The 17,420-nt window shown below is 39.3% G+C and overlaps 1 protein-coding gene across 2 annotated transcripts in view; it reads left to right on the top strand.

The window, feature by feature from the left end:
- The first annotated feature begins 1,310 nt into the window (after positions 1–1,310).
- GABRB3 (gamma-aminobutyric acid (GABA) A receptor, beta 3) overlaps positions 1,311–17,420 on the top strand; it is a 30,767-nt gene continuing 14,657 nt past the window's right edge. The window contains exons 1-4 of one of the 2 annotated variants that reach the window (XM_009998766.1): positions 1,311–1,532; positions 6,932–7,014; positions 7,990–8,127; positions 16,173–16,325. In XM_009998766.1, coding sequence (XP_009997068.1) covers positions 1,327–1,532; positions 6,932–7,014; positions 7,990–8,127; positions 16,173–16,325 — 580 coding nt within the window. In that variant the 5' untranslated portion in view covers positions 1,311–1,326. The remainder of the gene's footprint in view (positions 1,533–6,931; positions 7,015–7,989; positions 8,128–16,172; positions 16,326–17,420) is intronic. The other variant, XM_009998774.1, reaches the window with a different exon arrangement.

The following is a 17,420-nucleotide window of genomic DNA, read 5'->3' as shown; positions in this document are numbered from 1 at the left end:
GAAAGCCTGAGCATCCTTTTCCCAAATAAGCAGCAAGCCTGAGGGGTTTTGCATCACAGCTTGTAGAACCAGAGGCAAATGCAGGTATTCCATGGCTTGCACACCTGCTGCTAAATATTTAAATGTGTTTGGAGATAACATAAATTTCTCAGCATTTTGTGAAGAGTATCAGGTACAGTTTTATCCTCCAAAGCACTTCTGTAATTTGAAAACTGGAGTTTTAATGGCCTGAACTTGCCATCTCCTTTTCTTCATTGTTAGGTACAGCAGTGTTATCACACCTAAAAAGAATGTTTTCTAATTGTGAGCATTCATTTCCCTGAAAGTATTATTTTCAGATGTTCACCTTTTTTTTTCTTTTTTATTCCATGCATAAAACCAAAAATGTCCTTCTTCTCTTTGAAAGTTTTGATGGAAAGAAAAAACAAAGGTTTTCATTATCTAGCAGGAGATTTCGTGTGTTATTTTCTTTTTTCAATTGGTCTGGCACTTAACTTGAAAATGTTCCCAGACTTTGTTTTTATTTTTTATACTACCATTAATCTAATGAATGAGGCCTGCTGTCGAGGACTTTCAAAGTCTTTCAAGATAGCATTACTATGACATGACCAAGACAGGTTAGCAAATCCTGAAATGAAATAAAGAATTTTAAAATGGATGTTTTGGATTTCAATATCCATGTTTAAGGCTTTTACGCTAGTGAACACAGATCACAGCAGACACCATGAATATTAATTAACAAAATTATGAAAACCAAACATTGAAATTAGTGGGACTTTACTACAGTTTATTGTTCTAAGTACTGATGTAGCCTGTTAATGAGAAAATCCTTGTGTCACTGTAAGACGCAGTCTCACACAAAAGCACCGGTATAAACAACATCTTTGCAGCTTATTTCTCAGACAGAAATTTGCATACTACTTCAAAGCACTTTGAATGTTTTTTCATTCATCTATCATTTTTAAAAATGGGGAAGATGGCACTATTTGCCTATTACCTCATTTGTCATTCCACAAACATCATAATTTCAGGTAGTTTTCAGGGGAGCTACATGAAAGAAATGGAGGAACAGTGCAAGCTTAATTTCTGAAGATTTGAAGTGTTCCCTTATAATGGAGTGATACATGGAATATTATAATTATTTAATAAGTGATAGGAATATTTAATATTTTGATTAAGCTTCCTTTTCAAAAAGATATTTAAGTTAAACTAGCAGAAAAATAAATTAATGACAGAGAAAAAAAAAATCTATTCTTCTAGTCATGCCAAGTATGATGGACTGTTTCACTTCTTTTTTTTTTCCTTCACCAGGATTACACTTTGACTATGTACTTTCAACAGTACTGGAGAGATAAGAGACTGGCTTATGCTGGGATACCTCTCAACCTCACGCTTGATAACAGAGTGGCAGATCAACTCTGGGTGCCTGACACTTACTTCTTAAATGACAAGAAATCATTTGTGCATGGGGTTACCGTGAAGAATCGAATGATTCGCCTGCACCCGGATGGAACTGTGCTTTACGGCCTCAGGTCTGTGCTTCCACGGTGAAGATTTCATCACTGTCATGATGTATTGTTGATATTTGCTTCCTGGTACAAGGTTATTGCAAACATTGGGTGGCAGATGATGTCAGCTTCCCTGTAACTCTGGAAGGTGCCTGTAGAAAACAAATGACACACTCGATGTTTCTTCGTTTTGCCCGAAGCGCCTTCAGTCAGGTTGTATCTGTTTCTGTAGAGTCACCATCTCTGGAAAGCCCTCTGGCTGTAGGAAGCAGAAAGGCAAGCATTCTTTGGAAACCTGAAAATTGTGTCCAAAATACAGGCCAGAAGCTTGAATGCAGGTGCTTGTGTTATCTCTTGGTGTGTCTGTAGTCAAGAAAGAAAAAGCCACAAACAGCCCTGGTTGAGTGGAGTCAGCCACAGCTAAGACCATGACTGTGGGTACCTCCAGTGATTTCTTCAAGCTGGGATCAGCACTACAACATGTAGTGTGTATTTCACACCACAGGTACAAAGTTACCTGACATTATCCTGCTTTCTACCTATTTTAGGCTTGACCTGTGTTTTCTTTGTTACAGCTTTTATGGATAGGAGTGCTGAAAAATCCTTCCCTTACTGAACTTAGCTACACTAGCAAAAATCTTAATGGAAGACAAGCTAGTATCAAAAAGTTGCTTTCTTTTGACAGGTTACTTCCATTTCCTCCAGTGGTATAAACTGTACCAGCAAAACAAGTCTTTGTCAGTGGAAGCTCCATTTCCATCACAGGAAGTTTCTTTTATTTTTAAGCATAGATAACACTCCAGATTGCTGCACACAGGTAGTGCAGGTTAAAGAATGGCTAGTATAAAAATGAATGACATCTGAAAAGTGGTGCAGGTGGGTTATGTGTCTAGTATCATTCTTTTACCTGCTTTTGGTTTTTTTTTTATCAACAGTTGAACTTTTTACATAACTTGGGTCTTGGCCTCTCATCTCTTTAACTCCTATTAAATATCATGTATAGGCTATAACTGGATTAATCTTTCAAGACAAAATAAAAATAGACTCAGCCTATTCTGAAACTTTTAAAAAATTTAGAGATGTTCAGGAAATGTTGTCTCTATAATTAACTGTTTTTAGCAAAAGGAGGCTTTCATCTCACATTCTACTGACCTGGTATGAGACACTATGATTTGGATTTCTCTCCACAAGTAGTTAAACGTAGTCAAAAAATGATGCAAGATACTTGTGTCTCCTTTATCTCAAGAACCATTCCCACAAATGATGTAATAAAAAGTAATGGAGAATAGAAATTTGTGATCCTAATAATACATAGAAGTCTTTCTGTCACACTCTAAAAACATATGAAGTAATTCAGGTGAGGATTATCTGTCATAAAATAGTGTATTTTGATAAGTTTGAGTATTTAAAGAAGTTCCTCTTCTGCAAAATATGAATGTCCACAAGCAGACCTCATGTTGCTTCATAGTATTTGCTTAGCAGGGATTTCACCAGTGTCTCATGTGTGACACATTTATTTCCATTCCCTTTCCTCTGAAAGCACATGACATCCAGGGTCAGATATTCATTGTGCAAAGCAGCTGAGTTACTTAATCACAGAACCACAGAACCCCAGGGGTTAGAAGGGACCTGGAAAGACCCCCCAGCCCAACCGCCCTGCCAGAGCAGGGTCACCCAGAGCACATCACACAGGAACGTGTCCAGGTGGGTTGGAATGTCTCCAGAGAAGGAGACTCCACAGCCTCTCTGGGCAGCCTGGCCCAGGGCTCTGTCACTCTCACAGTAAGAACCTGGGCTTTGTGTTGCTCTGCTACTAGCTTATCTTCTTGTGTTGTGGCTTCAAAGCACCCTGATGTCCAGATGCAGTCTGGAGGCAATGATTCATCCTGTGAACTGGGAACCTGGAGCTTTATGTGCCACAAAACACAGGGTCAGTGGGAATAAGGGAGAAATTTTGAAGGATTGAAACCAATTAGTGAATATCCACAGAGCAAAGCAGTTCCTCAAAAAATCCATAATGAAAGAGATAGTGAGGCCCTGCTGGCTCTCTGTTCTCTTCTGAACAATGTGAATTTATCATGGTTTTGAAAGACTTGGCCTTCAGTTATCCAAGATTTCTCCCTACTTCAGATAAAGTAGTTTGCTACCCCAGCAAAAGTCTGTGACAGTAGGGGAATGGGACAGTAGCTTTTTGAAGTTCAACCCGTTTCTGGGGATTATTTTTTTCTTTGGGCACAGTACTGACTTTGTTCCCCCTTGTTCAGAACAATATACCAGAAATATGGTGAAGCAACAGCATTTATTCATAATAGACCAGAAAACATACGATGACATTATAGACTGGAGATCAAAAATAGAGTATTTCCAACTGCTTTTCCAGTTGCTCTGTACAGACCTCTTGTTCTCAGGCAGTACAATGTTAAATTTTATAAATAAATAGAGTGGGCATCACAGGTGGGGGTTCCTAGGCAATATAGAAAGGTAATCAAAGGCAATCAGCCCCATAACAGAGTAGCAGAGAAGGAGAATTTATACCCAAATGAAAGATAACTGGAATAAGGAATCTGAAACAATTAAAAATACTTCCTTTGTGTATTGCTTTCACCCAAAATATATGTGTATATGTACCACTTTATCTTTGTCTGACTCATAATTGTTGCTCTGTCATTGCTGTGATGAGGAGTTCTTGAAACCTTGTTATTCTGCTGTGTCAGGCAGCATCCCATCCCATCAAAGATGAACCTGCTCTTCTTGGGAGCATGTACAAACCTGAGCAATTAACATTTGCTTTTGGTAAGCAGTGGTACAAGTTAAAGATGGTTGCTTGAACATTCATTCAGGAGGGACCTGAGAGCACTCCACTTACTTTGACTAAATGGAGTAAATCTGTTTCTATCTGTATCTAGCTGTGTCTTCTTTTCCAGTGGGTATTAAGACCACACTTTTTTCTCTAGTTAAAAAAGTTACTTGAGCAAGAATATGCAATTTCTGATACTGGACCAGAATGTGGCACAGAATCACTACAGTATGTGAACAGGCCAAAACAAAAATATATGCCTTAAAAAGTCATCAGGCAATTAGTAAGTTGGATGCAACTTTGCCAGCTGCATAAATGTTAATAATTCTGTCCAATTAATCATTTGTACATGCATGAGTTCTGTACGGCTGGCATTTGAAGATAGTTATACAACATAATGGTTAAGATTCTGCTACCACACTCCCTCTTGTATCAATTACCTCATGTGGATTCTGCTGCAGGATCTTAAATGAGACCTAAGTCAGTGTAGGGGAAGGTACTAAAGCACAGGGTAGAAACCTCAGCAGCAATGCCAAAGTGTGCCTCCTTGTTTTACTTTGAGCACAGTTATCAGCTGGCTCAGGGAGAAGATAAATTCATTGCACAATTGATATGGCTTTGTAAAGCTGGTAACTGCTTATTTCACAGTTTCAAGACTAAGTTCTCTCCTCTACCCTAGTCCTAGTCTTTTATGCTTAGCTAAGGCTTCTAGTAGTCATGTTGAGGAAACATTCATCTCCACAATTTATAGCCCTGTGTCTAGGACCTCGCTAGAGGGTCCAGAAGGCCTCTTGCAAATGCTGGTTGCAAAGATGTGCCCCTAAACTGCAGAGCAGCTGAGGAACTGCTGTTGGAAAACAGTTGCAGCCCAGTGGGACATGTGTTAACAGAGGAACCAGAGCATCTCCAGCAGACAGCTGGAGGAAAGTTGACAAAAGTACCCTCCTGGGATACAAGACTTGATACCCGAAAGCCTGTGGGACTAACTTAAGTATATTCCCAGGACATTCAGAGTGAACAGCAGTGGCAGGGACATGATCATGCATGCCATAGATGAGGCTGGGAAGGACAAAGATCAGCTGTGTGCCTTTCTCACTGGCTACTGGTCAGAACACAAGTGAGAAGACATGCTGAGTAACAAATGCTTGAGCTTTTCCCCCTCCTAGCTCATCCATTGCCTTTGTTTTCATACAACTGTCTCTCCCGTGCAAACAATTTTAAATATTTTCTTGCAAAAGCACCTTCTCAGTCAGAAAAGGCTGGCCTCTGTTGTCCTATGAGATAATAGTAATGGTCTTAATCCCTACCTTTGGGTATTATGTGGCTATCCATCTGAAATCACCTGTATGCTAAGGATGAACGTTCTTTCCTTCTTTTTCTGGGAGATTGGGTGGGATGTTCATAATAACAACATGGGCGTTCTTGAGTGTGAAAGAAATGAAGAAAGGCACCTACCTGCTTCTGTCCCCTTGAAATGCTGGCCCTGCCTTTTAAGGCAGTTTACCAGATTAGAAGACTGTAATTCCAGAAGGTGAAGAGGTTAAAGAGAAAGCTTCAAAATGGAGAAGACACATGGACAGAATCTTTCACGTTGAGGGTTCCCATTTTTAAGGGCACATTTACAGCATTTCCCCTCCTGTATTATTAACATAAATTATCACCAGAATATTATTTGTTTAGGAACTAACTGTGTACAAGGTCCATCTCTTGTTCGTATCAGAAAAGGGATCAGTAAGGAATGGACTTAGTCAGGTGTAGGAGATAATTTAAATGTGAAAATTATATGAAGAAAAACATGCATGATAACATACATGCTCAGGATCAGGGCTGTGATGCAGCAGAACACTGAAACATGCTGAAGGTTAATCAAGAGCATATGGTTATATCCATCTAAAAGTTAGTACAACTATATAAATCCAGTAATTTAAAAATAAAGTGCCCATGCTGTGTGAAGCTGTTAATACAATTGTTCTGGTTGTGCACAAGTCCTGTTGATACTCCTGATATACAAGAGCTTAATAAAAATGCAGATTCATCAATAGTGAAATATTTTGCAAAGTCTTCCTTAGTGTGCTAAATTGCCTGCATTGGAATTAGAGAAGCAAAAATATTTTGTTATCTGGGGACAACATTTAAAATTCAAGACAGCACTTCATTATGAAATCCTCTCTACATTTGAAAACTAGCAAAGTATACTCAGCTTTCAAACAAAACATTTTGCAGAACTTAAAACATTTTTTAAGCATTTCTGGGTTTTTTTCTAGAGCTGCCACAAAACCAAGGAACCAGTTATTCACACAGCTGTAATCATTCTGACACTTGTAGCAGACTTTTTTCACTTCCCATTTCCTGATATAAAGTAATATTCTTTGATTTCAGCCAATTTCTATGTAATATTTGCATATGCAAATGTGTCCATTGGACCTCAAAGAGACTGGTTGCATAAGGGCAAGTGACAGTGAGTTCTGTTGCAGTCAGTGTAACCAGGGTTTTATGAAGCTGCTGCTCAATATAAAACTATGGACCAGACTCTCACTTATTGTGAGCTATTTTTCAGAGTCCTCACTTTTTGAAAAATAAACAATTGCTGGCTGTAAAGTCATTCTGCTTGATGTTTGTATTTCAGAATCACAACTACTGCAGCTTGTATGATGGACTTGAGAAGATACCCATTAGATGAACAAAACTGTACTCTGGAAATAGAAAGCTGTACGTACATAAGAGAATGCATGTGAAACTCAGTTCAGATGTGGGGCAGTCCTTTCTTGATAAAACTGTGTAATACTTACACTGGTGATTATGTGACTTTAAAAAATAAATAAATACAAGGGGTCATCCATTTAAGAGGGATGGACACATATTAGGAAAAAGGTTATGGGGCAGAATGGAGTAATTTATTGCTCCAAACTGGCTTGGCAGAGGCAGTGACTGGATGCTTATCTTCAAGAGAATTAATATTAGTATTTTAATCAGATTATTTTGTGTGGATGGTCTTGCTGCAAGACCCACCCTGGGCTCTCAGATTGACCCCATTTATGATTTGCAATGATGATCCAAAAAGAACCAGATTCTCTTTTCCACCTAGTCATGTCCTAGGAGTGCAATATTCAGATGTATGTTTGCCCTTCAAGAGTTCCTGCTCCATTTCTGCTACTGACTGGGGATTGTAGGCCATGTACAGAAAATATTGGTATATATTCTATATCTGACTGTAGTCGTCCACTTCAGAAGCTAAAAAAGATGGTGTAACTCACACATGGAAAAGATCTGTTCCTGTAACGTTTGTCTGTATTCATTGAATAGTTCACCTTCTCATGATTATCAGTGTAAATACATATTTTGTTTCAGTGCTAAATCTGTATGATGTCTTAAATCATGCTAATCTGCAATTTTGCACATTATTGGGTAACATTTTCTGTCTCTTTGGGCCATTAATCCCTATGTGAACTTTATGTGATACCAAAACCCCATAAACCCCAGAGTATTTAGCCCCAAATTCCTAGGCAGGCTGTAATGGCACAGCTCCTTAGGAGGCCTTCCCCCAGGCGTACGTAACAATATACCATCCACCACTCCAGCTGTTCTCCTCCTTTTCATTTTCTCCAATGACAAACTGTGCTATGTTTGAAGCTAGGGTAGTGTCTGCTGTTATTTCTGGACTTACTCTGCTGCTTTTGCCTGCAGATGGCTACACAACTGATGACATAGAGTTCTACTGGAGAGGTGGAGATAACGCAGTCACTGGCGTGGAGAGGATTGAGCTGCCTCAGTTCTCGATCGTGGAATACAGACTGGTGTCAAAGAATGTTGTCTTTGCCACAGGCAAGTATTGTCTCTTGCCCGTTTAGTGTTTAATTAGAGCAGTGGGAAGGCTCATAAAAATCTGAGGAACTGTGTCCTAGTGAGATTCTTTTTTGCTTCCTCATTAGGGAAGGAGAAGGAGTAGGTGCCGACCTCTTCTGTCTGGTGACCAACGACAGGACCTGAGGGAATGGTAGGAAGATGTGCAGGGTTTAGGTTGAAACCTCTTAGATGAAGAGGTTTAGGTTGGACATTAGGAAGAGATTCTTCCCCTAGAGAGTGGTGGAGCACTGGAATAGGCTCCCCAGGGAAGCAGTGATGGCACCGAGCCTAACAATATTCAAGAAACCATTGGACAACGCCCTCTGGGACATGGTGTGAGCTTTGGGGTTGTCCTATTCTGGGGTGACAGCTGCACTTGGTGATCGAGGCTGTTTAGGGAGGTGGTTGAGCCACCATCCCTGGAGACATCGAAAAAAGACAGATGTGGTGCCAGGGGACAGGGTTTAGTGGTGGATGCAGCAGAGTTAGTGCAGTGGTTGGACTCGATGATCTTGAAGGCCTTTTCCAACCAGAGTCATACTGTGATACTGTAATTTCCTTGTGCGTGACAATTATTTTTTTATTAATCATTATTAATCATAATTATATATGGTCTGGGTGTTTGGCTAAAGAATTACTTACTTAATGAAGGGTGTGGTAGGAGCCCATGAAATACCATTTTTCTTGTGTGTTCATGTGATACTTAACCAGACACCTAAATATCCGTTACCTAAATAAATATGAAGAGATTCACCTCTGAAACATGAGTTTAAATCTAGCCCACAGGGTTACTGATCATACATAGGTGTATTTTGCCATGCTAGGTCAAAAAGCCACCAATTTTATGAACCCCTCCCTGCAACTTTTCAGTGCACATTTGTTTCATTGTTGTTTAGTGAAGGTAGTATCTTTTATGTCTTGATTTACACTGATGGGTTTACAGTACTCTCTATATAGCCAGTGCTTTTGTCAGCACTGTTGAGATGCTAAAGTTAAATACCTGGGTTTCCTCCTAGTTTCCCTGAAGATGTAGTAAAAACTTCTGGCAATTCACAGCATTGGATGTTTTCAGGTGACAAAAGCACAGTGTTGATTTACATAGGTAGTGTTAGACACCAGCATAAGAAAATGTTAAGTGTGACGAGACCAAAGTGACACAGAAAGTCATCAGCAGGTGTGGTGCCACCATTTGGGACCTCCAGATTTTCAGTGCTCTTCAGACCACAGGAGTGTGCTGTTCTGTCTGTCCCAGCACAGCTCTGTTATGTTTGTAAGCATCACCTCACCCACTCCTTAATCACAGCATCTGTTTCGAAGTACACAGACACACAAATTGTATTTCAGAGCAAAATGTAAATATTGCTGGGGTTGAAATTAATATGAGAGGATCTGCCAACTGCTGCTGCTCTTGTTTATCACTGTGAATAGAAAGGTGTTTTTTTTCTATAGGGAAACAGATACTCTCATCATATATCCTTCAGTTCTCCCACAGGGCTTACCTGCCCCTCCACAGGAGTGGATGTGATTCTGTAGGATGCCTCCTTTGGACAGCAATGAGAATACAAAGAACTTATTTGGGAAGTTCTTATGACACTCCAAGCCCCCTCTTAGTTCTGCACGAAATGTTTCAGTAAAAGCATGATTTAGTAATTTAGAAATGAAAGGGATTTGTTAAATTCAGGAAAAAGAGGAATCCAAAATGCTGTGAGACAAATATGAGAGAGAATGAAACCTAGGAGCAAGCATTTATAAGACTGACCAAATTTTCAGAATCACAACAGTTCTTTTAAAAAAAAACCCTGAAGAATGGAGTACAAAACTCTCAGGATTTAAGACAGCTTGACATTAGTGAGTATGATAAGACAGTTAGAGAGAACAGATTCTTCCATGTTTCTTGTCTAATTTTCTGAAGCATATAACTTCGGTCACTGATGAAAAGACAATATTGAATTTACTATTATTTAGGTGCAGGACATTATGAAAATGTTGGATTAATTATGAAATTTAGTGATAAGTCTTTCCATGCAGGGGAAATATCACATTTATTTCTCAAAACCACGTATGTCAGCACATTCTTTTCAAATTTCTTCTCAAGACCCTGCTTTAGTCCTAGAAGTTATGGCCAGTTTGTAAGTTTTTGTGGAAAATGAATCAGGCATGCTCTTTTTTTTTTTTTTTTTGGGGGGGGGGGCAGGCAGGCTTTGAGGTTATTGAAGTCTCAAGGGAAGATATTAGTTCTTTGAGTAAAACATCTCAGTGAACGTTTCAGAGATTTCTGTACTAGTGTGCTTCAGTGTCTAAAACTAAAAGAAGACTTCAGAGTCATGCCACAAACAGCTTTTGGAGTAGTTAATTCTTCTGTTCTCCATGAGGAACAGTGCTGTATAATCTTGTGTAGCTTCTGAAAATGGCAAAACCTGTTCCCATAGTTACTACTGAGACACAGTGGTAAGCAGGAAAAAAACCCCATAGATAGTGACAGAAAGCTGTGTGGTGCTGCAAGAATACTAGAGGAACTGCATGCAGGTTGAAGCATTGCACTGAAGTTAAACATTATCTGGCCAAATTAACAAAATGGGTGTGAAGAAGGTGTGAAAGTCAGTATAGACAAGTGCAAAATACATTATCTGTACAACGACTTATTCACACCCAAATGCAGAATAGGAAATGCCAGGTTAGGCCAGGGTTCTGTGTGTAGAAATCTAGGTGTTGCTGTTGATCTCAGGCTGAACAGCCAGTAGCATCTTTTCTTGGGGGGGAAAAAAAAAACCAAACAAAAGAAAAAAAACCAGTAATGCCAAACACGAAAAAACCAAACACATTTTATAAAGAGTCTGACTTGCATTGCTAAGACCTGAGCTGAGTATTTGTGGTCATGGGTAGCATTCTTCAAGAGTTTTGTGGAGCAATTGAAGAGGGTCTAAGAAAAATAAGTACATATGAGTGAAAGTGTAGAAGATTGAATAACTGAGATTACCAAAGAAACAGGTATGATCAAGTAGTTTAAAATAAGAGGACACTTGGTGGGACTTAAATAAAGTCTTCAACTGTTTAGAAGGTATCTGCAAAGACAAGGGCAACAGCCCTTGACTCATGATGGAAAACCGAAGTAGTATTTCAAGAGCTATGAAGAGGAAAAATCTGGGTGACTATCCTTCTAACACCAGCTGAAGGCCATACAGACTACCAGAAGGCATCTAAAATGGCACTAAGATGCCTGTGTGTCAGTAACTGAACTAAGCCCATAGTGCAATGATATCAAATCAGTGTTGTCAATGGAGCCTAAATAGCAATTCAGCTCTTGAACAGCTCTATAAGTGAATAGCTCTTCAAACACTCTTCAGTTGCCTAAACAGAGGTATCTAGTTCCTCTTCAGATGCTGTGGAACATCCTACTTAGAAGTTAGGCTGCTGTTCTGGAGTCTTATATTCTTGTGTCCTATGTGACAATCTAGTTCTTCAGTATTAATTATGTCACTAGCATTAAGTTCTACTTTTCAGTAGGGCAATGCATCTCAAATAGCATTAGAAACCTCTGTAGAGGCAAATCACAACCTTAGAATCAGCTTGCTGTAAATCTAGATCTCTGTGGCTTTGCACTGAGAATTTACGTGTCATCCATGTGTCAATATCTGCATGACAACACCTGAAATGTAGTGCCTAGACCAGTGAGCTGAATCTGCCTCCTAAATGTTTGTTATCCAGAAATGCTAAGAAACTGAACAGGAATGGATATATTTAAAACACTACCTAAAAGCTTCAAGATGCATAGCAGTGAGAGACAGGTTAGAAACTTGGTGAGAGGAAGGCAGGCTTAAAATATTTTAAAATTAATTATTTGCTGTATTCTTAAAGATCAGTCTATAAAGTACATTTACAATTAGCCAAAGAACCTTTCCAGAAGAACGGATTAAAATAAGAAGTCTATAACTGACCAACTCTGTTATCTTGGTTCATACTTGAATAAAACAGCAAGAGACTAATTTAGCCTTGGAGCTAGATATTTCAGCTTGCTGACTTTTAATGAAATTGAAACAGAAACAAGTAATTACTTTTTACCAAGTGCCTAAGTATATGAAGGAGGAATATTTTTGGCTCAGTTATTGATTAAGTTTTTGTTTCTTTGCCTGCATTCTCAATACTTCTGTTAGATTGAAATATTTCAGGCCAAATTCTGTTATTCCTGTACTATTTAAATTAGCCCACAGACATCAATATGTTATATGAGATGGGAGGAAGGGTAACAAATCCAGTCCCTGAATGGCAACACTTCTTCAGGCAAAAAACAAATGTTGATGGAACATTAACAACTAGAAATTCTTCATCATTAATCTCTAAATGTTCTGAGCTGTAATTGACAAATCATTATCTAAACATAATCAGGCAAGTAGCAGTGTAATTGTTGAGCTCACTAAGAAATCAATTTTTATTAAATACATTTCACAAGATGGTTCCTACTTAGATAAACGAAGATCTGGGCTTGCAGTCTTTATTCCATGCAGGTTAGAACCCATCCTTTTCAATGAGATTTAACCATCCAGACAAAGAGAGGAAACAAGTGGATATACAACAAGTAATCACAATATATTGGATTGGATATACAATCAAGTAATGGAACAAGTGGATTCCATAACCATCCAGACAAAGAGAGGAAACAAGTGGGGGATATAAGGAATGTTCCTTCTATGAATTCCTTATTTTCCACAGATTCCTGTGGTCTATTTCCTGGAGGTGCAATATGATAGCAGAGATGGCAGGCTGAAGGCAGGACCAATAGATCATCTGTGAAGGCATAAAAGCAGTGCAGGCCAAAGTAACACAAAGTTTTGTAGCCTGGGGAAAAGCTACCAAAAGGAAAACTCCTGCTGCATAGTATTAAAAAACAAGGCTACCAGTTCATGTCTCAGTTTCAGCCTGAACTGTCCAAAGACCAAATTGTTCTGAAATTTCCTGTGATCCAGACCTCCCCATAAAATTTGAGCTTGGAAAATCACCACGAAACAGGATAACATTCTAAATCTATGCAACTGAGCAACGTGTCAACTGCAGTAAGTAAGTTTAATGCCAGGAGGGCTTGTGGTTTGATTGTCAGGGAGCCACAGACCTTCAAAACCTATCCTGAGACTTGCAGAGCAGGGTTTTGTCTTGCTTTGATTGAAGGTGAATATAGGTTCAGTGTCTATATAGGAACTATGCGTCTTCAATGAAGCGAATCTAGTCTGTGCAGTCAGTGCAGCCTGGAGGCAAGTTCAGTCCACTGAGAGGAGTCTGATTGACTCTCCTGTAAATATAACTGGACCATAGACACTGAGCTCCTGCGTGTGCAGTTCCAGGGAGTCACATACTTGGCTACTGTTTGAGGTGGCACAGGGCACCTGCCCTAGTCTTCAGCTGCTGGTCAAAAATATGTAGGGGCTAGGTCATGTGCACCAGCTGCATGCTGGTGTCTGAGTTGTCATAGGGCATCTCAAAATCAACTGCACCTGCAAATTTGCAACTGAATCTTTCTGTCATAGTCCAGCTCCAAGTCTGGGATGCAGAACCTGGTGCTTGAAACAACTTTATGTTGACATCTCTGGCCTTGAGACAATCTGTCTGGAGAGCCCACCTTTAAGGCCACGCCCCACTGGTTTCAGTAATAATCTGATGTAGTTGAAGGTATTCCTGATTACTGCAGGGAAGGTGGACTAGAAGACCTTTAACGGTCCCTTCCAACCCAAACCATTCTATGATTCCATGTTTCAATGATATGTTATTAGAAGGAGATGGTGATGAGATAATGGGTCATGGTCACGGGTGAAGTATTCAAGAGAGATGTCTAAAGTTTGCTTGTGATACTGTTTCTCAGTTCAGGATGTCATTACTGAACATTACTGACACATGTGACACATTACTTCCCTCCATAGTTGACACATGCCTCCTCCATCCACACTGGTTTCCCTGCTTTATCAATAGCAAAGTGCTCTCTTCTTTCTCGGAGGTTCCCCAATGCATCCAGGGTCCTTAGCACTGGACCAGCTCAAGAAGAGGCTTTAATTCAGTTCCACTGAACTTTCATTAATGAACCCTTCAGACTGTTTATCAAAGAATCACTATTTTGTGGGAGATTTTCCATTCATCACCTCTATCAGTGATATTCCAAACACCCAGACCTGGAGAGGACATATGGAAAGGGAGAGATTTACAGAGAATCTTTTGCTTGGGTGGTGTATTATATGAAATACTTTTCCTCAACAGAGCTGTAAAAATAATTCTGTCTGATGCACTGCTCCCAATGCAGAAAGCTGATCTGGTCTGCTACCCTTTTTATACATTTCATGATGGCAAGGGATGCTCCTGTTGTATTTACATAGTCAGCAGATATAAGACCATTGAAACCATTTTGTAAGAAGCTCTATGAAAAAGTCAAGCTCTGTTAGCAAAAAAGCAGGCATGGTTTCAAAGAGAGAATTTGTCTTTTGAAATGAAACATTTTTCATTAGAAAATGAAGGTGTTAAGCAAGCTAAAGTCTAAATAATCATTTGATGAAAATTCTGTTGACTCCTTTAGACAGCAACAAGCCTTGGTCTGATTTTCATGAAAAAAATTAATTCTTCTGATTCCACCATTATTTTTCTGTTGGTGAAACTAGAAGGCATTTTATCCTGGAAAAAAATACTACAAATTGAAGAAATCACAGCAACAAAATATATCTACCAGATATTTATTTCTCCAGTGATAGTTCTTCTGGGATTATTTGATAAAATAGTTAAGGATAGATGCATAAAGTTTGATGCTCCCCTGATGCTTCTGCTGCCTGGGAACTGTGTAGCATTTTTTCTGTCATGTGACCAAAACTATACCAAATTATGAGGAATGTGATGAAGAGAAATCTGCAGTTTCCTGTTCCTTCCTTCAATTTCTTTCTCAGGAAATCTGAAATTCTGGTGTATATGGGTAAATGCAATTTCTTATGCTCATATGCAAACACATGAACATAATTTAAAGGGACATTTGTAATTTTGTATTTGTTCTTACACTTAATCTTTCGTATCTTCCACATACTTGCATCAGAATGAGTGGGATGCGATCTAATATCTACTAATATCTAGATGGGCCCTTGGTATATTCACAAATGGTTTTTAGGACATTGACTGTAACCACGGATTTTAGATGAGCTGTTTGAAGCATCATATCTAAAACTAGCAATGCAAACACTGCAGCTGATGCTGTGGGAATGACTACCTTTTTCTTCTACAGCCGTACTCAGATTTAATCTGCTTTGCATTTGGTGAAAGTCACAGTTTTTTAACTGTTTGAGATTTCTAAATATAAAAAATTTATTCAGTAAGATTAGCACCCATTTTGAAATGCACCAATTTGAAGTTAAGTAAACTGTTGTGTTTGAAACATTGACATTGAGGTTATTAATTTTTTTAAAATTTATTTTCTCAGATTGTAACAATTTATTATATATATCCACCCACATTTAAATCATTAATATTTTTTTTCTTAAACTATTTCTGGAAGAAAAATTCTGTCTGGCTATTGATGATGTTAGAGGATCTTGTCTTAAGGCTTTTCTGCACTGGGATTCATTGTAATTTATGTTTGACACCACAGGTAGCACGTTTCTCATAGTTCAGATGTAACTAAGAAGTGCCAGTTTGTGAACAACTCTTCCACATGCATGTTACTAATCTTCTTAGTGATAAAGCTGTGGCTTTGGATAAGCATTTTACTTGGAGACCCAAGCATCTGTTTTTCAAAACTAACTGGTGCTCACCCATCTGTTAAATAATTTAGAATTATTTATTCTCTCTCTCTTCCCAAACACAAATTGCTTGGATATCACTGAATTCACTGCAAGGTTTCTTTGAGTACCAGCCAGTAATACAGTGAAGGCGTCTTCCCCACTGCTCTGCAGATGTCATACTGTCCCAGAAAATGTGCATGCTGTAGTTCCTACAAAAACTGAAGACAACCACCTGCAAGTGTCTTTTGTCCAGTATAAATAACACTGTTGTCTCCTCTCTTTCCTCAGGTGCCTACCCAAGACTCTCACTGAGCTTCAGATTGAAGAGAAATATTGGATACTTTATTCTACAAACCTACATGCCCTCCATACTGATTACCATTTTATCATGGGTGTCATTCTGGATCAATTATGATGCATCAGCAGCAAGAGTTGCCCTTGGTATGTGCTAAGAATGAGTGGGACATTAAAATGTCAGACTGAATGTAGCCTTTGAGGTTGCTAAAGACTGCAACGTGATGTCGGTGTTTTGATATTCTGAAATAATTTACGTTAAGATCAAGTCATCCAGTATTGCCTCTGAAGTGATGATTTTCCCCCTGCGTGCAGGAATGTAGCTGACTCTAAACCTCTGACATGAGCTGTTCATACAGGTCCCAGCCTTGATCTCATCAAAGGGCTTGAGTGTGGCCTTGTAGTCCAGCTCTGTGTGGGCAGACGAGTGTGGCTCCAGGTCCCCTCCTGAGGTCCTGGGTGCTTTCACTGACAGTGGCAGGAGCAGAACTCAAGACTTACGTGCACAGGAGCCTGTCAGCTGGCAGCCAGGACATCCCACCTGGCCCTCAGAATGCATGGTGTGCTCAGTGCATTTCTGTGACAGCTGAAAGTGCCATTTACCTCATGGCAGAAAACCATAGATTTGGCACAGGTTGGTGATTCCTGGCCAAGACCTTTTCAGATCAAAGTGTCCTTTAGATAAGGGAAGGTGGCTTCAAAATATCTCGCAGGTAATACTTAATCTATTACAGAAGCATGCTCAGGGTTAGCTATAGACAAGGAAGATTAAATGGATCCATAAATCCTAGTGACTGCTAGTGTGTCTCATCCCAAATCCTGTGTTCAACTCTGTGCTTCCCAATAGCACATACCTTTCTACCAACATTCAATATTAAGCACATGCTGTATAACTTCCTGCTGCATTCACTTCTCTTCTTGAATCAGGAACATATTCCCTACTTTTCTGATTTTTCTGATATGTACCACAGCAAACCAGAACTCCAGCCCATGTCCATGTGATTCCCCATCTCTGTACTCCATACCTTTCAAGGCTGCACATACCAGAGCAGACTGGGAGCCACAGATTTACCTTTGTACAATATCATATTACATCCCAGGGTCTGAACTTGGGTAACTGAAGATAATGTAGATGAACAGCAGTTACTGTAAAGCAATTCCACAGAAACTGTATCTCAGCTGTTGCATATGGGCATGACACAGTCTGGCATTACCACTCATCAGCTAGTGCATGTTCAGCAG

Source organism: Chaetura pelagica, unplaced genomic scaffold (genome assembly GCF_000747805.2).
Source record: "Chaetura pelagica isolate M959 unplaced genomic scaffold, ChaPel_1.0 scaffold120, whole genome shotgun sequence".
NCBI classification, from domain to species: Eukaryota; Metazoa; Chordata; class Aves; order Apodiformes; family Apodidae; genus Chaetura; species Chaetura pelagica.
Note: the sequence above shows the minus strand (reverse complement) of the source record. Positions and strands in the feature narration are given on the sequence as shown.